This window comes from Desmodus rotundus, chromosome 1, assembly GCF_022682495.2.
Source record: "Desmodus rotundus isolate HL8 chromosome 1, HLdesRot8A.1, whole genome shotgun sequence".
Classification (NCBI taxonomy): Eukaryota; Metazoa; Chordata; class Mammalia; order Chiroptera; family Phyllostomidae; genus Desmodus; species Desmodus rotundus.
In genome coordinates this window covers 164,614,844-164,642,091 of record NC_071387.1, presented here as the reverse complement: position 1 = coordinate 164,642,091, position 27,248 = coordinate 164,614,844, and the positions used below count along the sequence as shown (strand labels likewise).

The following is a 27,248-nucleotide window of genomic DNA, read 5'->3' as shown; positions in this document are numbered from 1 at the left end:
CACACAGTATACATTAATTTAATACATTATGCATTATGCATTAATTTAATAGCCTTTAAATGTTTTTTTTAAGTGGAACTCTAAATTGCTGAATTTCAGAAATCTAACATCTTATATTTTTGTCAGCACATGAGAAGCTGGTAAAATTGAGAACAGAAGAAACCATCAACATTAAAGCAAAATAACAGTATTTCCTAGAATTAAATAGCTAGGAAGCATTTTTTCTCAAGAATAGAGGAATTTTTTTCTTCTTTGTTTAAACAGTTTTCACTTCTGATTTTTTCATTTTTATTCTAGTTATAAACTTAAGAAAAGTAATGGTTCACCCAAATCAAATACCTTTCAACTGTCCATGTAAAAGATTATTTCTTAATTTAGTACATTTTCAAATTGCAGGCAAAAGAAGACAGAAATCACAAACAAAGTATAGCAAGAGAGGTACCAGGGATCTCGCACAAAGGTCCAGTTGCAGGGCACAGGCGTGTGCTTGGCAGGGGCCAGGGAGGCATTTCTGGTCCCAGTACGTAAAGGTGTTCTCAGGAACAGTTGGAAGTATTTTCTCTAACATCTTGTTCTAAATGTGCTTCTTATTTTTGTAGGGCATCACTTACTTTGAATCTTTGATTCAGAGTGTTCTACTTTACTTCTTTAGACTTTAAAGTTGGAAATACATGTGGATTCTTTAAAATGAGTCAGTGTTCATGTGTGTGTCTATTTGTATCAGCCCAGGCTTCCTCTCTGCCTTTCTGCTTTACTATTCTTAGTGTTGGCTTATGGCTTTGTAGTCGAAAGTGACTTATGGAGCTTCAGTCATCACATTTATGTCCAAAATAGGAAGAAAGGATAGAGAGAGTAGTACTCATGTTCGTGCTCTTTTATTAGGAAAGCAAAAACTTACTCAGAAGCTGTCATAGCAGACTTCCCCTTAAGTTCATTAGCCAGAACCTGATGACATGATGACTCAAAGCTGCAAAGGAAGTTGAAAAGGTGGGCAATAGGCCCGGGTGGGTAGCTCATTTGGTTAGAGCATCATCCCAGTACACCAAGTGTAGTGGGTTTGATCCCCAGTCAGGGCACATACAAGAATCAACCAATAAATAAATAAGTGGAACAACAAGTCAGTATTTCTGTCTCTTTCTAAAATCAATGCATTTTTTAAAAGTATTTTAAAATCTAAAAAAAATAAGAAAGGAAAGGTGGACAAAAGCATGGTCTTAATTGACTTAAGGCAATCATGAACCATCCCCTGAGGCTGACCATGTTGCTGTTGAACGGAATCAGGGTTCGCTGAGCCAGGCGGAAGGGGGACAGTAGAATGAGCAGGTGCCTTAACCAAGGGGGTTTGTTAAATTGTGATACAGTCCTACTACACAACACTTTGTCGCCCTTCAGATGAGTAAGATAGAACTATATATACTCTGTTATAGAAGAATATTTTTACTACATTGCTGATTTTAAAAAGAAACATTATAGAAAAGTGTGGATAGCATAATCCCATTTAAAAAATATGGTATATATTGAGCTGTTGATTTTAATTACCCAAGGAGTGAAGAGAGTTCCACTTTTTGTTTTTTTATATCTATGTTTGACTTTAAGTAGGTATAATTGTGTCGTTAACTAGGTGTAACCATACACATTTACAGCAGGTAGGAATAGAACACCAGGAAACGGAGAGGCCTTTAGGGCTCAGCCCCAGCCATGCTCCTCGCTCTCATATTTACCATCTGTATAACCCATGACTTCCAGGTTCTTGCAGGACGCATACTAATTCAGAGTCACCATAAATGCAGCTTATCCAAGGTCAAATCCATAGTCTTCTCCAAACCTGATCTTTTCCAGTTTACTCTTAGCTGGCAGCACCGTCTAGCCTGTTGTACAGGCCAGACCCTAGGAGTCAGCCTTTGTTCAGTACCACCCCTTCTCTTGCCTTCCCCCTAATTTCCAATATAGTAAATCAGTTCACTGTCCCTACTTGCCTGGAGTATTCCATGGTCTCCTAACTGGTCCCCAGGCAGCCACTCCTTCCTCCCCTCAGCCCATCCACACTGCAGACACTGTGTTTTCACAACTCCTTTTTCATTACCTCCTGTTGGAACCCTCCGATGGCTTCCCCTTCCTCTGAGGACAGAACACAAAGTCCTAGCCCCTAAGACCTCCCTGGTCTTGCCACTGCTAAGGTTTTCCAGTTGTCTTGGATCTCTCTTCCCATCTGTTCTGTGGGCTCCGCCATGCTGGCCTGTGCTTCAGTTTCTCAGAGAAGCCATGTCCTGTCTCCTCCCAGGGTTGCTTGTATTCTGTTAGGTCTAGAATGCGCTCTCCACTCTTTTTCCTAGTTATCCCTGCAATATTCTTTAGATTCTGCTAATTGATTCTTCACAGGTGCCTCCTTTGTCTGCCTAGACTAATTGCCTTTGATAAATGTTCTTGAAAATCCACATTTGTTTCACTTAGACTGCTTATTTTGGTTCACAGTTGTATATTAATCAGGGTGACCTGCATGATATTTGTCTGTCTAGATTCTTGAATGCCATGTGGGCAAGACCTAGGTTTTTCTCATGGTTCATTCCTAGTGCCTAGCACCAGGCCTGGCGTGTGCACTCACAGACATGGAAGTGAAAGAGCCGGATGGGATTGGGGGACCGCCGGCGGCTCGCTGCAGGTGGGGCTTCATGTGATGAGGAAAGGTGGAAGAACTGAGGCTGCGTAGAGAATGTCATCTGGGGGCTCTCAACTTGTTTGGACCAGGATCCACACTAAGACATCAGTTTATATCACAGCTCAGTGCATGAGTGTCCGTGTGTGCATATGTAACAGGTTTTATATACCAGTGCTGGGCCATGAGTTCATGTACTGCACTCTTAATTTCGTTTGCCAAATCGCTGATTCCAAACACTAAATTGATTTCGTAATGCACTAACGGACTGTGCCCTGCGGTTAGAACGCCACTGGTGTAAAGCTTGGTTTTCAATCTGTGTGACAGAACCGGTGGCGTGGCCTGAGGAGCTGCAGCTGCGTGTGCCGCACTCGCTGGAGGAGGGTGGAAAGGGGTCAGGGTGCCAGACTGGTGCCTCCGGTTCTCGTGCCCGTTACCGGAATAGGTCTCCATCGATCCGGTTTTCAGTTCAGACTTCCAAACAGATTACATATGGAGAAAGGTTTTCACTGCTTAAGGAAGTGCAGGTGGAGCGGGGTAGGGTGGGGAGAGGAACCGGCCACTTACCTCCAGCCATCTAGCATATTGTGTTAAGAAGTTTGGACTTTGTCCTTTTTGACGATGAAGGATTTTAAGCAGGGAAAGGCCCTCGTTAGATTGCTTTGTACAGAATAACTGGCTGATGGATGGGAGGGGGAGCGGGGGCTGGCAGACCCGCTTGAAGGCGTGTTTCATCTGTCAGGTGTTTGCTGAGCACCCGCCAGATGCCGCCCAGACCTGTGCAGGCAGAGACCTGGCTTGTCTCCCCCACCGCTGTGTCTTCAGTTCCTCCCTCAGTGGGCATGTGGAGGTGCTCAGTAAGTGCTTGTTGGTAGGATGGCTGGAACACACATTTGTGGCATGTCAGGCACTGTGCTAGGCACTTAACATACTGTCTTCGTTATTTCTGACAGTGTTTTGTAAACTAGAACACTGGGGCTTAAAGAGGTTTTAATTTTGCTCAGCATCAAAAAGCTCATGTGGCAGAGTGGCAGAGCCATGGTTTAAATCGTGATTATTTTCATCCCACTGGTTGTAAGAGCACAGGTTAAAGAGCCTGACTGACCGGGGTTCAGATTACAGACCCACCACTCCTGAGCGAAGTGCTGTTTAAAAATGTGTTTAAAACTGGGTACCTTAATGTCTTCATGGGGCCGTTGGAAGGTTTAAATGAGATAATCAGGCTTATGTGGCACTGAGCACTGTCCGGCACATAATAAAAGCCCTCAAGTACTAGAAATTATTAGTAGTATTATGCCATGCTACCGTTACCAAGGGCGCAGCTGTAGGACCCTGGAGTGGAGATGGTGGTTATTGAAGCTGGGGAGGCTGAGGTAAGTCGGTGGGCTGTCTTCATTCCTCAAGGTAATGCTCGGAGAAAGGTATGGACCAGAAGACTGAGCAGGAGCTGGATTCTTCATGAATGTTGGAGAATGAGCAGGAGATGGATAATGAGAACGGGTGGAAGCTGTTGTAGATGACCCTCAGAGTCCTCAAAAGAGGGGTGGATTCTGCATGACTTTGGAAGAGGAGCTGTCTGGAGGCCTAGCAGGGAGACCTAGCAGGCTCCCCCTGGCTCTCAGTTCCCCGTGGGAGCGAGGAGCTGCAGGGAGAACACTGAGAACTAGATTTCAGACACTGATATGAAGATATTTCCACAGCATGCATTCATTCAGCAGATATCCATGAGGTGCTTTATGGAGGCCTGGCACAACTCTCGGCACTTGGGACACAGTAGTGAACCAACTGGGTGAGACTCCCTGCATACTTGCAGCTTGCGTTTATTTCTTGGATACTATTTGGTAGGATGTAAAGGCCATGTAGTCAGTGAAGGTCATGATAGTTCCCAAAAGAGTATTAGTCCAAAATAGTTTTTGTTCATTTAAAAGTCTTTTCACAAGCCAAAAGTTCTTAGGGTAGAGGAGGAAGGGGCAATTTGGTTTGTTTTTGTTGTTGTCGTTTAATGTTTTCAGACCGCACCTTTTTAGGGTAATCTTACAAACTCGGCCTTCAAAAAAATCTTAAGACGTGTTTTTGAGGGATTTGAATCTGTGGCCCTTACTGATGCTTCCGCCCTTCGTTTTATTACATATTTATTCTCATTACCTGAGAAGAACAGTAACTGCCTGCTCAGACGTTTGGGTTTTGTGGTTCTAAGTCTAACCAATAGATCACTGAAGTACAAAAAAATGCAACATGAATCAGGTCTCTGGATTGGAGTTGACGGAGAACAGGTAAATCAAAAACTTTGTAGAGAACGAGGAACAGACATGCTTGCGAAGTTAATGTGAATGGAGGCAAACAATGTCTTCTGCCTGCAGAGTAAGGATGATTTTCCAGGAATTCTTCCGGCAAAAAGCTAGCTTTTTTCATCTATGTAGAAATGCCATGGTATTTCATTGCCCAGAAAGCAAAAGACAGGGACAAGTCAGCGGCATGTTATTAAATGTATTTTAACATATGACAGCGTGTTACTTAGCTTCCGATCACAAGTAGACTTCAGAGGCCAGGAGGGTTGCCAGCTCACTCATCTGGTCATTACTGATCTTGCCCAAAGGCCCGGGAGAATATATACTGAAATAATAAAGCTTCCATTAGCATTTAGTGCTTTTCCTTAGTCTTCATTTTAGTACTATGAAATCAGATCTCAGAGAATGTCGTAATTAAGATTTTCATTAACAGAAACATTCAATGTTACTCAAATATGTAATGACTCCCAGTGCTCTCTGAATTCATTCACATCATAATGGCCGTGCTACCTTAACCTTAATATACAACACTGTCAAGGCCAATTCATGAGCCACACAAAAACCATTGTCGTTGATTTATGATAATCATACTGTATTATCTGGAAAAGTTAATTTGGTTAATCATCGACCACATTCACCAGACTGGGCTCTGAATAACTGTCAGCTTTTCTGAAAAATCAAATATTTTCCTGGAAAAGTGAGTATTTGCCAACTTAAAGATTTTTTAAAAAGTTTTATTTATTTATTTTTGAGAGAAGGGAAGGAGGGAGAAAGTGGGAGAGAAACATCTGTGTGTGGTTGCCTCTTGTGCACGTGCCCCCAACTGGGGGCCTGGCCCAGCCATACATAGGCACGTGCCCTGACTGGGAATCGAACTGGCAACCCTTTGGTTCACAAGCCAGCACTCAATCCACTGAGCCACACTAGCCAGGGCTTAAGGATGTTTTTTAAAGAGTGTGCCAGCAACTGTGAGAACTGCTCTAAAAGAGGAGTTCCAGAAGTGTTTAAGCATGGAAGCATTCGGGGGAGTCACTGTAGCTTCCAGGGTGACTACTTTGAAGGGAAAGTACTTAGATGGGAAGGTGTTGACATAGTTACTTGTGAGATTAGTCAGGTTACTTTGTAGTCACAATTCATGTTGAGCTGTGACCAGGTTAGCTCATTTGGCAAGTCAGGTTTGAAATTATGTTTTGACAGGAAAATGGCTCTGTCGTGAAGGGACGTGGCCTAGCAAACCTTCGTGATTTGTGTGCATCTGTTCTCAGGAGTCACCCCAGGGAACCTGCGCTCTCTGAGGTTCTTTGGATTGGTTTTGAGCTCCTGTTCAGATCCTCGCAGGACACTTGGTTCCATCCAAAATGTCCATGGCAACATTTGGCCCCTGCCAAAACGTCCTTGATATTTGGTCCTGTACCAGAACATCCATGGACACACTTGGTTCTCACCAACCCATCTACCCAACCCCAGGAGCTGTGTATGGCTGGCTAGGTTACCAAGGCAAGACGGGTTATTGGCAGTAGAGCTGCCGCAGAATTATTGGGCCAGTAAAAAGTGTGTGAATCCTGTAAACCAAATGTATAAATAAACATTGTGGGCTATTTGAACCTAGGAGTGTTGGCTAAACATGGATGTCGTGACAGGACCAAAACAAGGACCATGTGGCAGGGACCAAATATGCTCATGGACAGTTTTGACTGGACCGACTCTCAAGGACCTGTGGGCGTGGACCGAATGTCTCCAAGGACGTTGTGGACAGGACCACGGGTCCGCTAAGCATTTAGATAACTAGAAGTCATAGTGCCCGGGTTTAAACTGTATGTCAGACTTTGCCTGCATAATATCATGCCTAATCCTCATAACAACCCTTTAAGGTATGTATCATCCTCATTTTCCCGAGGAGGAAACTGGATTTCAGAGGGCGTAAAGTGGTTGGCACAGTGACACTTCACATATGTAGTCGGAAGCTTATATTTTAATTCACACCTGACTCCAAAAGCTTGGTCACCTCCTCACACATCACCACCTGGCCTTCCCGGCCAGCAGGATCCTTGTTAGTGCACGAATTCCCCAGTGTTCTCAGAACATCAGAACAACAGAGGCCTCCGGTTCCCCCCAGAGGCATGTTTCATACCCACCTTCCAGGTGTCTGTCCTAGAAAAGTCTGATTGTCCCGGCAGGGGCAGAGGTCATGAGATGTAAACAAGGAAAGATTAGGGTCCCCACTGAAGGATTGATTTCCGGGAAAGGGGGGCCCGTAAGCGCCTCTCTCACACCCCTTCCCAGGCAGTCTGATGCCGCACCAAGCAGAGTAACCTCTCTCTCTCCATGTCTGTGTCCTAATTCCCGGAAGCTTTCAATGTGTTACCTGGCAGGGGAGAATTAACATATTAATTCTAACCGTAAGGTTAGGAGAGTGTTCTTTTAATGCTGAAGAGGGAGACCAAGGGATGCAATGTGAGAAAGACTGGCCCTTGCTGGCGTGAAGATGAAAGGGGCCACAAGTCAACGCATGTGGGAAACCTTTAGAAGCTAAAAGAGGCAAAACACAGATACTCTCAGAGCCTTAACAAAGAGCCAACACTTTGAGATCCATTTCCTGACTTGCAGGACTGTAGGATAAATTTGTGTTGTTTTGAGCCACAAAATTTGTGGTAATTTGTTACAGCAGCAACAGGGAACTAATACAGAGGCCAACGTTGCTTCCCGGGGAAAGCTGGCTAGCTCCCAGCACTAGGGCTTGTGGGTGGGAAATAGCCACCCCCGTGACCCAAGTGTCGGCAGGCACTCAGGCCAGGCAACAGAAGTCCTAGCTCTGATGAAGAGATGGGCCAGAAGAGAGGCCTGGAAGGGAGCTTAACTGTTTGCTCCCAGATTTGACTGGGATCCATGGTTGGAGCCCCAGGGTCCAGTCTGCTACTTGCTAGCTGTGCGGTCCTCAGCAGGCCACTTGGCCTTGTTGGAGAGTGGGGCCTCATTGTAAAACGTGGACGTTATACCTGCCCTGCCTGCCGTGTTGTGAGCACACTGAGGGAGAGCATGCTGATCCCTGCTGCACACATTTCAGTTCTAAGTAATGAATCTGATGGAGTCAGTGCCTCGGTGCTGTGGAAGAAGCGGCTTGATACACAATTATTATTTTTAATAAGCATACATATGTGACTTCCAACGTTTTCTTCTAAATCTGCAGGTGATGAGAAAATCCAGTTGAACAGAGCAACTAATTCACTCAGAGGTCAATTGCTGTTTCGCTGTATTTCATGTCATCATACCATATTAAAGTCAAAAGGGACCTTAACAGTCACCTCATCCATTTTCCAGACGAAGGAACAGAGTCCAGTTGTAGAAAGGCAGGAGGTTCAAACCCTCAGAAATAGAATTCCCTAGTGACTCCAGGGCAGCAAAACAAAGCCCGGTGTTTGGGAATCTATTCTGAAATATTAAAAGACATGGACAGCTATTTAAAGTAGAAACAGCCCAAACCAAGCCAAACCCTTTTCTTCTCCAGCCCCCAAGGATGACAAACTTAGGTGCCTAAAGGGCCCTAACTGTTTCAGGCTTGGTTGGCATTACCCTGCTGTACCCACACCCCCTCTCCACGCCAAATTTCAACCCACAGTGGCATGGGGGCAGGAGCTGAGTTGGGTTAAGGGCGATCTGCCCCCCCATCCACCATCCACCTCACTAATGCAGTGCATGCGTTGCTCTCAAAGGCAGCACCTGGGTTACTGCCTTTGGCAAGTCCAGGCACATACATCAGGGAAACCCTGCGGCTATAGGTGAGGCGTGTCACTGTCACCCATCAGTAGTGACAACTCTGTGAGCAGAGGAGGCCACAGCCAGAGAGGCCAAAACAATCCCCAGAACCCACCTGGGCACTCCCCAGTCCCACCGTTGAGTTGACATAGGATGCCAGCTCAGCTGGTTGGTCCTGATAGTTCTTGTGCTTTGCCAGCAGAGCACTCCAAGCCAAGGAGGCGGAATACTGTTCAGGAGCCTGGAGTCACGTGAGCTGCCATGGCCACTATCTCCTGGTACTAGACAAGCCACCTAGGACTCATTTTTCTCTGCCAAATGTTGGGGTTGGACTGGATAAGGGCTACATTTTCACTAGGCTTTTCTGAAAGTGGGGATTATATCAGTCCTTGTGTTGGAGATTTTATTTTAATTGAGGAAGCTGAATGCTAATGGTAAGGATTCTTCATTTGCGAAATGTAAGTAATTTTATATTCTATTATGAAATTGCAGTGGTGTATAAAACAGAAAGTAGAATGCCTTCCCTCTCCTCCCGCAGCCAGCAGTCATCAGTCAGGCCGACTGTTCTCCACCCTGTCCGCCCCCCTGCTAACTGAACAGCTATTCCAGTTCTCATTAGCTATCTTTCTTGAGGGTGGTTACGATTCCAAAAGTAAATCTTTGCCATAACAATTGATGGAATACCGGGTTGGCCAAAAAGTCCGTGCAGTTTTTCTGTAAAACAAAAAGATACTATTTTCATTTTCACCAATAACTTTATTGATTTGGACATTTTGAGAATGTCGGCCATCTCCCTCATGGTATAAACATTGACTGTTCTCAATTAATGTGTCAGTTTGATCACTGTCTGCTTCAACTGGTCCACCCAACCATGGAGCATGGTCCAGAGAGAAATCTCCAGTGTGAAACTTCATAAACCACTTTTGACATGGTTCAGTCAGTCACAGCACCTCCTCCATACACTGCACACATCTTTTTTGTGTGTGTTTTAGTTGTGTTTCTACCTTTCTTGAAATAAAAAATCATAATATGCCCAAAATGTTGCCTGTTTTCTTTCATCTTCAATATTAAAATGGCTACATAAAAACTCACCAATTTTTATACGTTTTTAAAAAATGCACTGACATGGCAGCTTTCACAATACAACCTAACAAAATTGTCCCAAATTAAGTTAAAGGCTTTAAATTAAGTTGATTAACTACTACTAGAGCCATCTTATGGAAAAAAACCAAACGAACTCTTTGGCCAACCCAACAGAAGAGTGACATTTGTAAAAGTTTTTTTTTTCCTTCTAAGAAGTCCAAATTCAGGTCTTACAGTCAAAGTTATAAATCCACATAAAGAAGCTAAATGTCAGTACTTAAGAGAAATAACTTTTACTATTATTAGAGTAATATGAAAATTCCAAAGGAAGAATAAAATACATAAACATGTGATTAGCAGTTTTACCAAGTTCACAGGACTGTGTGGGGTGGTGGTGGTTTTTTTCCCGCTCTTCTCCCCAGATTGAGGCATTGCATTCGTATTCAGTAATGAAAAAAATAGTTTTAAGAAAAACATTCCTGATAATGACTCGTTAGAATAGTTGATTGGATTCAAATCAAACAGCCCAATAACTGATACTAATTAACTTTTACTGACTAGGCAGCTTAAAAAAATAATTACCACAATTTCATTTTAGGATATTTTTTTGTTATGAATTCTTCTCAGAGAATTAAAGATAAATGAATAGTTATATTAATAACTATGAGAAAACTAACCCGTAAAAATTTTAAACACATTGAGTGGATTTGATGCCTCAGATGTTTATTAAGCAGCTATTTTATGCAAGGCATTGTGGGAGCAGAAGGATGACTGGACTCCAAGGGCTCAGGGTCTGGCCGAGAAGCCAGCTAGCTGTGTGCTAGGTGGCCTGTTCTAATGGTTGTGAGATATAAAATGCGATGAGTCCAGTGAAGTAGGGAATCATCTCTAAAGAAGGACCAAGGAAAGCTTCATGCAGGCAGTCAAATTTGGGCTTGATCTTAGCAAAACGAGTGGATTTTTCATATCAAAGATTAAAGAGATTTTTAAGTGGAGGGAGGGTGAACAGAGGCAGAGAGGCACCAAGACTAGGGCATGTCAGGAAGAACAAGGAGTCCGATTTGGCCGGAGAATATGTAGGGTAGGGGACACCTGCGACCGGCCCGGGGTGGGTGGATTTGGAGTTCAGGCCACAAAGGTGAAGCTTGTAGATGATAGGTGGTCCCGGAGGGGCTCCTGAGCAGGAAAAGTGATACCAGCATTGGCTTAGTACAATTCTAGCCCAGGTGAGTGTCAGGTCGCAGTGGGAGAAGGCAAGGATGGGAAGATGAACCCCAGACGACTGATAAATGGGGCCTGAGTTTGACAGGTGGCATCTTAAGGAAGACACAGATGATGTTTTGTAGAAATAGACTCAGTAAATTAGGGGTCTAGGATTCTGTGAGACCAGAGCTCAAGACCCATTCTGTCTCTTAGTAGTTGTGTGACTCCGAAGACATTATGTAGATCCCCTGAGCCTGTCTCTTCCTCTGCAAAATGGGCATAAGAGCACTTGTGTTGTGGGGTTGCTGCGGGATAGACAGCTATTCTTGTAAAGCATTAAGCGTGACCCTGGCTTAGTGCCTGCTAATGTCACTGAAGGTTCTACCTGGAATTGGAGTTAGGAAGGAAACAGGTGTGCCAGCCAGGTGACAGAGTAATAAGGGAGACAGTACAGCAGCTAGGAGCCTGGCACCTGGAGGTAAAGACTAGATTTGTATCTCAGCTCTGCTACTTAACAGCTGGATTCTTGTACAAACTACTTAACTCCTCTATGTTGGTTTCTTTTGCTGTAAAACAGGCATAGTATTGGGTTGGCCAAGAAGTTATTTTAGTTTTTTCTGACAAATAAAAGACATGTTTTTCATTTTCATCAATAACTTCATTGATTTGGATATTTTGAGTATGTTGGCTATCTCCTACATGGTATAACATTGACTGTTCTCAATTAATGTCTCAATTTGATCGCTGTCAACTTCAGCTGGTCTACCTGACCATGGAGCATCATCCAGAGAGAAATATCCAGCACAAAACTTTGCAAACCACTTTTGACATGTTCAATCAGTCACAGCACCTTCTCCACAAATCTTTTTTGTATGTTTCAGTTATGTTTTTACCTTTCTTGAAATAATAAAACATAATATGCCTAAAATGTTGCATATTTCTCCCATCTTCAGTATTAAAATGACTACACAAAACCTCACCAATTTTGATAAGTTTTTATAAAATGCACTGATATGACAGCTTTCACAATACAATCTAACAAAATTGTTTCAAATGAAGTTAAAGACAACTAAGTGCTACTAGAGCCATCTTATGGAAAAAACCAAACAAACTTTTTGGCTAACCCAGTATTAATACCTCCTTGTGAAGCTGCTATGAGAATAATATGAGAGAATACATGTAAAGTATGTGTGTCCCTGATACATTTTAAGAGTCCAGGAGAGATGAGGGGTAGGGATGTAGCACTGAATAGATTCGCCTTTTCCACGTGCAGTGGCAGTTTTGCAAGTAGAAATAGAAACTTGTAGCAGGGGATTAGACATGAAGGACAGGCCGGGGTTCGGGGAGGGGGGTGGGGGAGAATGCAATGCTGGAAGTGTTCAGGAGCCATGGGCACAGAGGTGATTATTGCAGCTCTTAGAGGTAGCTGAACTAAGAATGACTGCAGAAACTAGCCTAAGCAAACAGACAAATCCAGATGCAGGACATTCTATAAGACAGATGGCTGGGACTCTTTAAACAGTGTCAGGGAAATAAAGTAGTAAGGGGGGGTGTTCTAGACTAAAAGGTTATAAAAGGGTTATAATAAAAAGTAATGTATTAACTTTGGAGCATATTTTAAAAAAAGATTAGACATTCTTGGACAATTGGGGAGTTTTGATTAAGGACTCTACATTAGAGGCTACTAGGAAATTGTTTATATTCTTAAGTATGATAATTGCCCTGTAATCATGTAGAACGATGTCTTTATTCTTAGCAGACACATACTGAAATACTTGGGGATGAAATGTCAGGTACGTATGTGTGGAGGGAAGAAAAAGTAAATATGGCAAAATGTTAACAATCGTTGAGTTCAGGTGGAGGGTAGATATGGATATTCATTGCACTAGCCTTTCACCTGCTTCTGGATGCTTGAAATTTTTCAGTATATAAAAAAATGAGGAAAAAATAGACCTAAGAAAAATCACTTAGGAACCAGTCTGTATCATGAAAAGGAATTCTCTAGAGGAAAAGTAGGTTCCCCCTGCCAAAGGAGAAACTTCACGAAGGGAGAGATTAAGCAAAATGAAGCCTGAATAAATAATTATATTCAGCCACTGGGAGATGGAGGTGGCTTCTGTGTACCATGGAAAGCAGATCATGGAATGGAGGAGACAAAGAATGGGCAGCAAGAATAGGCAGGAAGGACGAGCTGACCCTCCTTGGATGGTGGTTCAGCTGAGAGCGTCCAGGCTGGGGAGGTCTTGCTTTTCAGTGCAAGGGAAACTGGGCATTTCTGGGGAATGAGAGGAACAGAGGAACACTAATGGAGCAAAGAGCCATGAAGGTGGAAAAGGAATGAATGTAAACATGAGAGGAGGTTGCCTCAGGTGGGAGGGATGCCTTCTTCTTTGACCCCAAAGTGGGCGTGGTGGAATCAGGTGGGGAAGGAAGTACTCTTCCTAGCAATGAAGGATGAGGTCATGTTTCCCTGGTTATGAGGCAGGTGTGAGGCAGAAAGTGACATTGTCCATAGCTGCCAATGGGCCTGAAACGGGATAGAAGGCGGCTGAGATGAAACAGCCCAAGGTGCACTTGGTGTTGTGCAAACTGGGGAGAGAGTAAACGGAGGGCTTCTGGGGACTGCCCTGCAGGGGCACAAGAGATCACGAGGGTAAAGAGCAGTCGTGGAAACTGAGTAGGCCCCCTTTTCTGAACTTGGTGCTGAGCAAAGATTGCTCATCAAAGATTTACTCGTTAGGAAATGACTAAAACTCTTCCTCTTGGATGAAATGCTTTACCGTTATTTCCATGGACCCTCCACCCTGGGTCATCCTGGCTGGTGTACAGGCACGTAGTGTGGTAGTCTTTGGTGTGTAGGGAAGCTTCTGTCCTTTCAGAGTCACCAGGTAGAAGGCCACTGGAGATTTAGGTTCAAAGGGCTGCTGGAGCTACCATTCCCAAAGGCATTTGGAGGGAAACCACTCCCTGCACGATGCCCGCTAAATGCCAACAGCAAAGGGGGTCGCTGGAGCCTGCGCTCCCAGGCACCCCAGGCGACCACAGAGTGGAAATGATTTTTGGTTTTGTTCAGGCCTCGGAAGCGCTTTTGAAGGAGATTCCCATTCACCAGGAGGCAGCGGGTCTGAGATTCAGCTCCCAGGTGAGGCTGAAGACGCTGGTCCGCAGACCACACTTGGAGTAGCGCTGGCAAGCGGTGGCGGGAGCGGCCCAAACCTACAGCTGGACCTTAGTGATCATGTAGCCGTCCCTCTCCCCCTCGGGCTCCTCTTTGAGGGAAGTCTGCAGCGGGGCCGTGGATAAGGCGCCTTCGCGACGGCTCAGTTCCCGCAGCCGCGCCTGCAGCGCCTCCTTCTCGGCCTGTAGCTCCCGCCGGGCCTGGGCCGCCGCTCGCTCCTCCTCCTGCAGGGCCCTGCGCCTCCGCTCCAGGGCGCGCTCGCCCTGCTCCACGGCGGCCTCGCGCCGCGCCAGCTCGCGCTCTCGCAGGCTTCCCCGTACGGCCAGCGCGCCCATCTGCTCCAGCAAGCGCGCCCAGTCGCCCTCGGCGGCCGCAGCAGGGCCGGGTGCAGGTGGCGCAGGTGGCGGTGAGCGGCGTGCTGAGCTCTTCTCCAGCTCGCGCCGGTGTGCGCTCTTCAGGTGCCTCCACAGCGCCGGGGTGCCGGCGTGGAAGCCCGGACCTCGGCTCACCTGCTCCCCGCACAGCCGGCAGGTGGCCCAGTAGCCCGACGGCTGTCCTGGGCGCGCCGGGGCCAGGTGAAAGTACCCCCAGGCCTCGGAATATGGCGCCCCCAGGCGGCCGGCAGGCGCCGGCTCCGGGCCAGGAAAAGGGCTGCCCAGCGCTGCAGCATCGTCCTGCCCACTCGAGTCTTCCATGGTCACCACCAGGTCGTCCCTCCTCATCCTCTCTGCAGCATCTGCATACAGAGGGGAGAAGAGGTAAGAACAACAAATTTTATAGAGAGAGAGATACACACCACCCAAACAACTTCTATGATTATAGTCAGCCGGTGAAGAAACCACGTCTTCCTTTATTACAGGCAAAAGTCCTATGGTTAGTTTTCGGTAGATACCCAGGTTTCTTTTTCAGTATTATTAATTATTGATTCCTCAGGAAAAAAATGTTAAAAATGTTCAGCCCTCTTTTCTTAACTAAGAATTCTCTTAGAAATGAGTCGCAAGCTAACGAGTACTTACACTAAAATTGGGAAGCCAAACTTCTTAAATGAAAAGAACTAGCTATGTAAGTGCTAAATGCACATATTAGCTTTAAATTTTATTTTTCAACTAAAGTTGACATACGGTATTATATTAGTTTCAGGTGTGCAACATAGTGAGGAGGCATTCTTATAACTCTGGAAGGGAGCACCCTGAATACTCTAGCGCCCACCTGACGCCATGCATAGTTATTACAACATTATTGACTGTGTTCCCCATGCTGCACCTTATATCCCTGTGACTGTTTTTATAACTAGCAATGTGCACATCCGAATCCCTTCCCCCTTTTTACCCATCTCCACCGCTCCCCTCCCACCTTGCAACCACAAAAAAGTTCTCTGTATCAATTAGTTTCTGTTTTGTTTGTTTTGTTCTTTAGATTCCACATATCAGTGAAATCATATGGTATTTGTCTGTCTCTGACATTTCACTTAGCATAATATCCCCTACTTCCATCCATGTTGTCACAAATGGCAAAATTTCATTTTTCCTGGCTGAGTGATACTCTGTTGTATACAGGGTGGGGCAAAAGTAGGTTTATAGTTCATATGGAAAATAATACAATAATTAATAAATAACACCATATAAACTCCAAGTTTCACGTACTCACAACTGTAAACCTACTTTTGCCACACCCTGTGTATGTACCACTTCGTTATTCATTTGCCCATGGTCAGAAACTTAGGTTGCTTCCATATCTTGGCTAATGTAAGTAATGCTGCAATAAACATAAGGATGCATATATCTTTCTGAATTAGTGTTTGGAGTTCTTTGGATGAATCCAGAAATGTACTTGCTGGGTCATATTGTAGTTCTATTTTTTAATTTTTTTGAGGAACCTCCATGCTGTTTTCCATAGTAGCTGTACCAATTTACAGTCCCACCAACAATGTACAAGGGCTCCTTTTTTTCCACATCCTCACCAACACTTGTTATTTGTTTATTTATGATGATACTCATTTTGACAGGGGTGTGATATCTCACTGTGGTTTTAATTTGCATTTCCCTGATGATCAGTGACGTTGAACATCTTTTCATATGTCTATTGGTCATCTGTATGTGCTCTTTGGAGAAGTGTCTGTTCATGTCCTCTAACCATTTTTCAGTTGGATTGTTTGTACATGTGTGTGTGTTAATTTGTATAAGTTCTTTATATATTTTGGGCATTAACCCCTTATTGGATGTATCTCATGACTATCTTCTCCCATTCAGTAGGTTGTCTTTTTGCTTTGTTGATAATTTCCATCACTGTGCAAAATTTTTTAGTTTAATGTAATCTCGTATGTTGATTTTTCTTTTGTTTCTCTCTTTCCCAAGGAGACATATCAAAAAAAAAATCACTAAAAGCTATGTTAAGAGAGTTTACTGTCTAAGTTTTCTTCTAGGAGTTTTACAGTTTCAGGTCTTGTATTTAAGTCTTTAATCCATTTTGATTTTTTCTTGTGTACGGTGTAAGAAAGTGATCCAGTTTTGTTCTTTTGCATGTATATGTCCAGTTTTCCCAACACCATTTATTGAATAGACACTCTTTACCCAGCTGTATGTTTTTTTTCTCTGCTGTCATGTATTAAATAACCATATAGGCCAGGGTTTATTTCTAGGCTCTCTATTCTGTTCCATTGATCCATGTGTCTGTTTTTATGCCTGTTCCATGCTGCTGTGATTATTATGGCCTTATCGTACAGTTTGATATCAGGTCATGTGATACTTCCAACTTTATTTTTGTCAAGATTTCTTTGGCTATTTGGGCTCTTTGTGGTTCCATGTAAATTTTAGGATTATTTGTTTAGCTTCTATGAAAAATGTCATTAGTATTTTGATAGAGATTGCTTTGAATCTGTATATTGCTTTGGGTGGTACGGACATTTTAATGGTGTTAATCCATGAGCACTGGATATCTTCCATTTATTTGTATCTTCTTCAGTTTCTTTCTTTAATGTTTTATAATTTTCCACATACATGTCTTTTATCTCCTTGATTAAAAATTTATTCCTAGGTATTTTATTCTTTTTGATGTAATCATAAATGGGATTCATTCCTTAATTTCTCTTTCTGATAGTTTATTATTGGTGTATAAAAATGCAATTCAGTTCTGAATATTAATTTTGTATCCTGCTATTTCACTGAATTCATTTATTCATTCTAATAGATTTTCAGTGGAATCTGCACATGATAGTGGGGAAAATTGTGCCAATTCCTTCTGGCCTGCAAAGTTTCTGTTGCGAAATTAGTTGAGTGTTATGGGTGCTCCCTTGTAGGTATCTGCTTATTTCTTGCTACATTTAAGATTCTCTGTCTTTAATCTTTGGCATTTTAATTATGATGTGTCTTGATGTGGGCGTCTTTGGGTTCATCTTGTTTGGGACTCTCTGCATTCCTGGACTTGTATGGCTATTTCCTTGACCAGATTAGGGAAGTTTTCAGTCATTATTGCTTGAAATAGGTTTTCAATTCCTTGCTCTCTCTTCTCCTGCCGGTACTCTTACTATGTGAATATTAGTATGATTGATGTTGTTCTAGAGGTCCCTTAAACTATTCTCACTTTTCAGGGAGGATTCTTTCTTTTCTTTTTTGCTATTCTGATTGTTTTCTGCTACCTTGTCTTCTAGATTGCCAATTCAGTCCTCTGCTTCATCTAACCTGCCGTTGATTTCTTCTAGTGTATTCTTCATTTCAGATATTATATTCTTCAATATGATTGGTTTTTTATGGTTTCCATCTCTTTTTTGAAGTTATCACTGAGTTCATCTATTCTTCCCTCAAGTTCACTGAGCATCCTTATAACTCGTGTTTTGAATCCTATTTAGACTGCTTGTCTTCATTCTGTTTAGTTACTGTTCTGGAGTTTTGTCTTGTGCTTTCATTTAGAACATGTCTTGTTGTCTTTTCATTTTGGCTGACTCCCTGTGTTTGTTTCTATGTATGTAGATCTGCTACACCTCCCAGTCTTGTCATAGGGGCCTTATGTAGTAGGTGTTTTGTGGGCACCAGTGCTGCAGTCTCCCTGGTCCCCTGCGCTGGCACTCCAGGAGTGTCCCTTGTGTTGGTTGTGTGTTTCCTCCTGTTGTAGTGAACCTTGACTGCTGGTGGCATGTCAGTGGGTGGAACTGACCATCAGGCTGTGAGGGCTGGCCATGACCACAGTGGACAAGCTCTTGTGTGGGGGCTGGCCCCATGGAGCGGGAGTCACTTTAGTGTGGCTCTAGTGCCAGCTGGGTCTGCCCTTTGGATATGTTGTTTGTGGAATGCCATGGGTAGTTCTCTGGTGTGGTCTGAAACCAGCCACCATGTGTGTTGGTGCTGGAGCCTCTTGGGAGTGCTCTGGTGCAGGCCAAGATCAGCTGCCATTTATGCCAGGCTTGGGGATGTCTGGTGGGAGCTACAAAGTGATCTGTGATTAGCTGCTACTTGTGCTTGGCTTGGACATGCTTGGGAGAGGCTATGCTGTGAACTGAGGCCAGCTGCCAGTAGTGCTGGGCTTGGGACCCTTTGGTGGGCACCACATGTGAGTTGAGGTCAGCCACCACTTTTTCCAGGTTTGTGGTCCCTAAGCTGAAGCTATGTTCCAAATACTGGCTGCAGCTTATGCCAGGATTGGGGTCACATGATGGGAGGAGTTACAATCCAAGTTGAGACCAGTTGCTCTTTGTGCTGGGCTTGGGGCCACTTAGCAAGAGATAGAGAAGTATACTGAGGCAAACAAACATCATTGTTTCGGTTTTGTGGATCTTTGAGAAATTTTGGAACGTTCACAGTATGAGCCAAGGCAGCCCACTCATGTGCAAAAGCCACTGGATGTGGCTCAGATGGCTGGGTGGGGTGGCATCTCAGGGAATCACCAGGGCTGGGCAGTGTTAGCCAGGTTCATGGAGAGCAGAGATTTGGTACCAGCCTGCACCTGCAGGCTTGATGGGAGGATTGCTCAACGAAGGAACAATGGTGCCTGCCAGCACTTCATCCTGAGATAGCTGCCCTGACCCCTGACCCTCTAGCCCTTGCACTGAATCTAGTCAATTTAGTTTCTCCCTGTATGTCCCAAGCATTTTGGGGGCTGCTGACCCTGCACTGGAGCCCATAACAAGGGAGTTTTTGAGTGAATGAATACATGCACATGCCTTTTGAGAGGACGCTTGAGTCTCCAGAGGCCCCACATCCCTCTTGGCTGTAATTCCCGCTGGCTTTTACAGCAGGGTGTTTTGGGATCTCCTCTTTCTGGGGCTGGTGTACTTGGCTGGGGTGTTCACTGTGTGGCTGGGACCCCTCGCTCCCCACAGGAGATCTCCACAGCTGAGATATTCTCCTAGATTCTTAATTGTCACGCCATTTGTGTGGGACTTACCATGTCTCTGCCCCTCCTACCAGTCTCACTGTGGCTTCTTCTATACACCTTTAGTGATAAAACTTCTGTTCAGCTCATCTTCAGATGGTTCTCAGTGATGGTTGTTCTATAATTTAATTGTAATTCTGATGTAGTCATGAGAGGGGGTGAGCATAGCATTTACCACTCCTCCATCTTGACTGGAAGTCCACTATATATATATTAGTTTTAATTAGTCCCTTCTGATCTCCTATTAAAAAGTTATTGGGTTTTTTTTCCCCCCAGAATAAGAGTAAGGTTCCCTTTTGCAGTTTCCTTTCAGTGTTGCAGAGTAAACTTAGAAATTAGCAGAAAATAAAGTTTTAGGAGTGGAAAATTAGTTTCTTAAACTTCAGGGATGAAAGTACCAGTAGTGAACAGCCTTTTAATAAAGTTTCAACAGGGTACTTCTTTCAAGATAAAAGTGTCTTCATTTTGTGATTTTTTTTAAAAAGAACTTTAAATTTTATTTTTCAATTACAATTTACATTCAATATTATTGTGTATTAGTTTCAGGTACACCATTTTGTGTTTTTAAAAACAATGTTTATGAGAAAATTGACAGTACCAAAAGCCACTAAAATATTTTTAAATTTGCACATTTAGGAAATAACAATATGCAAAGCAACTTTCTAAATTTTTACCTTTAAATTACTTGGTGGGTCATGTCCTCAGGGCACTGAGGCCCCTGTCATTGCCTCAGGGTTTGCAGCCAACCCAAGTTCTCAGGCAGAAACACCGCAGCATTAGCCCTGAGTTGTGAAGAACGATCCGTGGTACTAGGAGTGAATTCAGAGGGCAGGCAGCTAAGTAAAAGAAATTCAATTAAACAGCCTTAAAGATAGAAACTAGAAACACTAGCTAACACCATGTCCTTCTAGTGTTCACTTTTTCAGACCCTCTATTAAGTGTTTTAGTCATACAGCAAATAAAATTAATTTTCCACATTGCTCATCCCAACTAACTGGCCCCCTCTATGTATTTGAAAGATACATAGCTTGGTCAATACTTTTAATTAAGGAAAAAAAGTAAATAAAAAAATAGCCTCTTGCTTCACCCAACAAAGTATCTGTGCTAAAAGGATCCACACACAACGCGGTGACCATCACTGCAGTCCTTTCCATTAGGAAAACAAGTTACCACTGCAATAACCCGTCACACAAGGGGGGTAGGAAAGGTGAAGTTTATTCTTTAGGACACAACCTCACAAAGGACCAAATGCGTGATTCCAGACAGACGTGCTTTGAAAGTGTAAAGATAATGAGAGAACACAGGACAGGCTCTTGGAACACATCTGAGAACTTATTTCAGGGGGGACGTCAAGGCCAAGGTGGGAGAATGCTGCGCAGTGAGGTAGCTGACGCCCGTGCATACTGTCGGGATTTGAACCAGCAGCAGTGAGATGAGAACGTGTCAGAATCTCTCTTATTAAATGCAACGCCAAATGACTGAAGACAAAGATGAGAACAGGAGAAATAAGTTGTTGTATCAATAGAATTTACTTTAAGATTTTGATTCAATTGCTAATAGCCTTGTTAAGATGAATTACCACTTAGAAAGTCTCATTATTCCTTTTCCCATTAAGCAAGTTTACTTAGGATCAGTCACGGCATTTAATACATCTCTCGCATGTTGAAAAAAGATCATGAATTTACAAGAATCAGTGAAAAAGGTAAGTACCGGGTCTCTTTTAATAAAAGAAACAGCCAGTTACATCTCTTCTGATACAATAGGCATTGATTTGAATATGGTTACTCATGATGATCGATTAGTATAGAAGCTGTTTAGAAATTAAAGGCTAGATTTCCCCCAAGAGATTTATTAAATTACTAAAGTCCCCAAGGTGGGAGTGGGGGGGGTGAGGAGAGAAGTTAGAGACCACTGCAAGAATCATTTTTTAAAATTTATTTATTTATTTATTTACTTGAGAGAGGGGAAGGCAGGGGAAAAGACAGGGAGAGAAACATCAATGTTAGAGGTCAACATTGACTGGTTGCCTCTGGCACCTGCCCCAACCTGGAACGAAACCTACAACCCAGGCACGTGCCCTGACTGGGAATAGAACTGGCGACCTTTTCCTCTGCAGGATGATGCCCAGCCCACTGAGCCACACCTGTCAGGGTGGATTCTTTTTTTTTCTTATGGTTAGTAAAAAGAACAAGATTTTAGTATTAGAAATGCTTTTTGTCATCCATCTATATCTTAACTTTTTCTACACTTCTTTTTCCTTTGTTTACAATCCCATTTCTTTCTACATTTGAATCTTAGCTTTCCTTTTTTTAACTATTGGACGTACATGAAAATGGACTGAATAGTATAATGCATCCCTATTTTTATTGGATATATGAAAAGAGATTTAAAGTTTTTCTGTAACATCAAGACTATCACTTTGCATTCTGATATGCTTTCTTGAGCTGGGATTGAAAATTGCATATAACCTGCAGACTCTCTTACCTGTGCCAAAGTCTGAGAGTACCCCTAAAAGTGCCAGATTGACCAATTACTGTCAGGCTTTACCTCCCTGTAAGATGTGTCTGGGTCTCTGCAAAATCTGGGATGCCCAGAGGAGTGCCGCGGACATGGGCACCATCTTTTATAAGAGGGAAGGTGGAGACACGGGTGAGAAGCACTAATTTTGGTGGCTGAATCCTTTAGACTTAGTAGCACATCTGAGCCAGGGACAAGCAGCACCACAAATGTCGGCCAGCTCAGCACTGCCCCTCCAAGGGTGACAGAGGGACATCCTCTGCCTTGGTAGGCCTTTTCTCTTGGAGGTCTTAACCAGCGGAAGGCAGCACGGTACAGAACTGCCTCACCTTCTCAGTCCTCCACACACAGCTACATTCTGGCTCAATACAAACTTCTGTTCAGGCTCGGTAGTTAAAGAGAGACCAGCAGTCTGGGACTGCCCATCAATAATGGCCTGCCTATCTCTGCTAAACAGCCCCTGAGCTCATTTCAACAACTCCTGAAGGGTAGAGGGAGAGAAGCCTTCCAGTCAACCACCTTGACCTGGAAGTGAAGCCTTAGACTCTTCAACTACAAACCTAATACATGTAGAGCTCATACAAACTTACAAGGAAGAGACAAACAACCCAATAAAAAAATGGGCAAGAATTATGAGTAGGCAAAGGACCTAAGCGTAAAGTCAAATGGCCAGGACACTTGTGAAAAGATACGTAACATCACTTATATTCAGGGGAGTACAGTTAAAGTAATAATAAGATCTCACTTCAGATCTATAACAGTAACAAAAATGAAGAGGTCTGTTAGCCAAAGCTGGGATGAGGGTAGAGAAAAGGATACACTCATGTATTACCAGTGGAGATATGACGGCTTTTAGGAAAGGAATCTGGCAATTTCTACCATTTAACAATAAATTTAATCAGGAATTCCATGCATGGGAATTTTTCTGAAAAACTAAAAGTACTCATGTGTACAGTCATACAATACAGTATTATTTAGTATGACAAAAAGCTGGAAACAAGGGAATAACTATCAGTGAATGGCCAGGTAAATAATACATGGTCACTGCAGGGAGTATTATGCAGCCATTAAAAAGGATGGATTGGAGCTCTGCCGGATGAGCTAGAGGGGTTTGTGGAGGAAGTATTCAGTTTCTCTGGAGAAAAGCAAGTTTCAGAAAAGTGTGTATGATCTCACTATTATTAAACAATATGCAGATCTGTGTAAGTATATACATATAAAGATAGATAAGGAAGAAGACATATGTGGACTGGGCGGTGACAGCTGATGTGAAAGGAAGAAGGATTAGAGATAAATACAAAAAGGAAAGAAAAAAGTACAAAGCATACATGTGATCATGTGTATACATTTAGGTAGTACACGTATATGGCAGGACCTATACATAAATGTAAAAAAATTACAAAGCATTCCTCATGCATGTGAGCTCAGGCTGGGCCAGACAGCCTTAACTATGGAGGGTGGAGGGAAGAGGCCTGTGAGGCAACAGTGCCATCTGGCTCTGGAGGGATGGGGTGTGTGGGGCTGTTCAGTTTTGGGTGGTTTGCTGTGCCCTGCCCAAGCAGGGTTTTCTATATCCACAGGAACCGCAGGATGCCATGGGAGAGCAGCCCACCTCACTCACCCATCTCCCTGGTACAGGGCAGGCACTCAGGAGACACTGCATTAAATGCAATGAACCTGACTCTCTGATGCGATTCCTAGACCCAGTTCATCTGAATCTCCATTATCTCCCTTTGTCAAGGGATGAGATAAGATGATCTGCCTCTAAACTAGTGGCTGACATCAGATAACGCAAATAACTCATTTTTGGACTTCCGGGTGCTACATAAATTCAAGGCACGAACAAAAGGAGCTATCAATATTTACTACTCGAACATGCCCACGTTTAGATCTTCATGGCTAAAAGGCAGTGTTATTTTTCTCTTTGACATTCTATTATTCGATACAGTAAGTAGGTAGTTTAAGTTGGAAGAATCCTCATGAGGACTTTTGAATACAAAAAGCAAATAAAGAGTAACAGATCCATCTCCCATCCCCAGCTAAATGTATTTTCTCTTCCTAAATTGACTTTCATGCAAAACAGGTTACTCATTACTGAGGTAGAAGATGGTGGGGAGGTCTGGTTAGCTGGAGCCCTGTAATATGCATTTCTTCCTTACCAAGTACTCAACAGAAAGCACATCCATGAACTAGATGGTGAGTTAACAAGAAGACAATGAAAAAATAAGAGGTTCCTTAATTTTTCTTTAAATAGTTTTTAAACTACCAGAGAGGTGCCAATGAGTGTGAGTATTTTGCTTACATCCATTCTTTCATTCAAATGCTCACTGTGCACCTGCTCAGGGTCAGGCGTTGGCTTGCTGCCCAAGATGCCAAGAGGATAATCATGCCAAGAGGAAGTCAGTTCCTGCCTTCTGGAAGCTCACCATCCGGTGGTGAGAGATCCAGCAATAATTCTGATATGTGTGGTAAAGGTTCACTTGGGGGGGGGTTTCCATCACATGGTGTCCACACTGGGGGAGGGGTGGGCCTTGGGGGCCCAAACGCAAACGTTCAGGCAGGCACTACTGCTTCAGCCTCCCTTCCCTTCCCTTCCCAACCCCTCAGGGTACAAAATTCACAAAAACACTTTACCACTAGTGCTGACTCATATAATTCCAATTCTGTAGTCAAATAGCTAGGCTTCCAAGCTCATATTTTTTAAAAAAAATTCTTGAAAATAAATAAAAGCACTGCTAGCATGAAATCAACAGTGGAAATTCTTCAGCCCAATTTCAGGGGGAAACAGGCTGGGGGGAAAAAAGTAGTTTTTAGTTATGCCGTGGAAGGGGAGAGAGTGGTAGTGCCGGGTGGCACCATGTCTCTGAACTCTCCTGTGAGTGAGTTTCATTAAGTGTCTCTTATCTGGAAGAGATAATAAGAAGTCTAAGCCTGTGGAAGATAATACATTTATGTTAATTACCTCGGCATTTGAAGTTCTATTTGAAGTTCTCTGAAGAAGTTCTATTCTTCTAGTAACCTATCAGATTAAACCCTAGATTCCTCATTATGTTCTCCTTGAATACTAATATAGACAATAAGGGAAGAGATCAAAACCTGGGTGAATAATTTGTGTAAATATAGTAATACTTAGTATATGACTATAACATTGAGAATCATCCTATAAACCGCCCATAAAAGTTCACTATAGTATTTTATACTTAATGCTTGTACAGATACAAAATATTCCGCACGCTAAAGGCCAAAGAACCAGGCAATGTTCTCAAAAAGAAGTAGCGGATGGATCGCAGCTCTGTCTGTTCTTCCATTGTCAAGGCTAATCACTTCATTTGCATTATCCACCAGTTTTAAACAATTATGTGTAGGTTGAATCTGGGTTTAAGCTAAGAAATTCACACTGATGTGAAATCTACACAGACGTGTAAAAACACTAAAAGTAATTTCATTTATTTCATCCACCAGTAATTTAAATCACAGCAGAACATACTAATTAAAACAAATAATTAGCCTTGACAAGGGAAGTATCAAGGAAACCACAATTCATTCATGTTACCTGTCCAACTTATGTTGAAATATTAGTTTACTGCCATGTATTAATCTATTTATGAAGAGATACAATTAGAAAAAGTGGTCTGGAATCACCAGGCTGAAGTTTAAAAGCCTGTACTGAAGTTTAAAAGCAAGTAAAAATGCCTCCAAATTGTCAGGTGTGGCTATCTGGGTCAGGGAATAAAGGGTCAAGTATGAAAATATTTAGAAAAAGCTTAAACATGGAGTGTAAAAAATTTACTGGACCTGCAGCTGTTTATTTGGTGAATCAGAGATGTTCTTTAAATGTCATAAGCCAAACTCTTAGATAAATCTACTATTTAAATAAATAGCAGATTTAAGGCTCAAAGGCTCAGAAGTATTCTCTATTAATGCATTTTTAAATGAAAATTATAAAGTGTTTTGCCCTAAAGTGGACATTTATTTCAGTCCTACATTACTTAATATGTATGTTCCTAAAAAGAAGGGTGTCGATCCATTTTATCTTGTAAAAACGCATAACTTAACATGAATTAGAGGGATTTTAAGCTGCACTTTTGAGGGCTTTTGTAACACTACGATTTTTACATTGAGAATTACCTGGTTTTGGCTCTTGGCCTTTTTGCACATCGTTGAATACATTTTATTATGGGTCGCCTCAAGCTATTTTTGGCCCAAAAGGGTATACAAATAATGGTAAGTTCAGAAATGGTATCAGTTTATTAAGCTCTTTCTACAGCAGTTGATCTTAAGACACAGTCTCTGTCGTCTGGGCTGATGAGAAGTTCAGAAGATAGCGGTACTTACTCTTTTCTTTCACGGAGGGACAGACAAGTTCGCTGGGTGAGCCTCAGGCATTTGGTTAGTGTCAGTAGTTACGGCAAATCGGTCCGTGCGGGAAGGATCAGAAAATCCTTTTGTGTGAGCGCCCCGGAGGCGGGGTCGGGCTCCCGCGGGAGCCTCTGCTCGCTGGGCTGCTCCGCCCCCGGTGGGCAGCGCTCCTCCCCCGGGTGGGCGGGGAGCAGTGAGACAGTATCCGCCAGAGGGAGAGGGCGCCCCCGCGCGCACTGCGAGCAGTCGGACCGTAACCGGGCAGAGTTAACAAAGGGAGAGCAGACGATTTTCAGGGCTCCCCAGTCACTGTTTTGAGGGGATACTGTAGAGAAGGAGAAAAATGAGATCTTGGAAGAAACTGAATGGCGCCGTTAAGCAGAAACCAGGGCCAAATGCATCTTTTACAACCACCACAACCTGAGCCCAGCGGGGCGCAGCCCGCACCCAGGGCACAGCGACTCGAGGATGCCGCAGGGCTGCGGCGTGCGGGAGCCGGGCCCACCTGCGGCCCAGGCCCGGGGCGGTCCCCGGCCGGCTGTGCCACCCCAGCGGCCCCGCCCAGCGCGACACCCCCGACTGTGCCTCCGGCAGTTCCCCGCCTTGCCCTGGGTGCTCTCTGCACCAGCCTCGAGGCCCACACTCACTCCATCATCCCCGGAGCACGGCGGGAGGGAGGCTGGCGGCGATGGACAGCTGGTCCGTTCCAGGCTCCTCGCAGACATTTTGTCCGGAGCGGAAACCTCCCCACGTCCCCCTTAAAGACACAGCGCTCCGTTCCCGCATCTCGGGGGTGAAGGGGGAACAGTAGCGAGTGAACTGTAGTTAAAAGAACTGGGGAGTCACTCCT

General features: G+C 43.7%; 1 protein-coding gene and 1 non-coding gene across 7 annotated transcripts; both read right to left on the bottom strand.

The window, feature by feature from the left end:
* Positions 1–78: 78 nt before the first annotated feature.
* Positions 79–27,141, bottom strand: ZBED3 (zinc finger BED-type containing 3). 6 transcript variants are annotated; one of them, XR_008425272.2, is made up of 5 exons: positions 27,046–27,134; positions 26,375–26,723; positions 20,197–20,331; positions 13,761–14,894; positions 79–5,266 (listed from the first exon to the last, which is right to left on the bottom strand). XR_008425272.2 is itself a non-coding variant. In XM_071219543.1 (4 exons), exon 4 carries the CDS (start codon positions 14,878–14,880, stop codon positions 14,197–14,199), a length of 684 nt encoding a protein of 227 aa, XP_071075644.1. In that variant the 5' UTR covers positions 14,881–14,894; positions 20,197–20,358; positions 26,375–26,723; positions 27,046–27,134; the 3' UTR covers positions 10,048–14,196. The 6 variants fall into 6 exon arrangements, 5 of the variants coding, with proteins under 5 accessions (XP_071075644.1, XP_053768409.1, XP_053768414.1 ...); XM_071219543.1 differs by lacking the exon at positions 79–5,266 and having other exon boundaries at positions 10,048–14,894; positions 20,197–20,358; XM_053912434.1 differs by lacking the exon at positions 79–5,266 and having other exon boundaries at positions 10,048–14,894.
* Positions 22,246–22,383, bottom strand: LOC112307594 (small nucleolar RNA SNORA47). The gene has a single exon (XR_002975077.1). It is a non-coding gene; the product is annotated as a small nucleolar RNA SNORA47 (small nucleolar RNA).
* Positions 27,142–27,248: the final 107 nt, after the last annotated feature.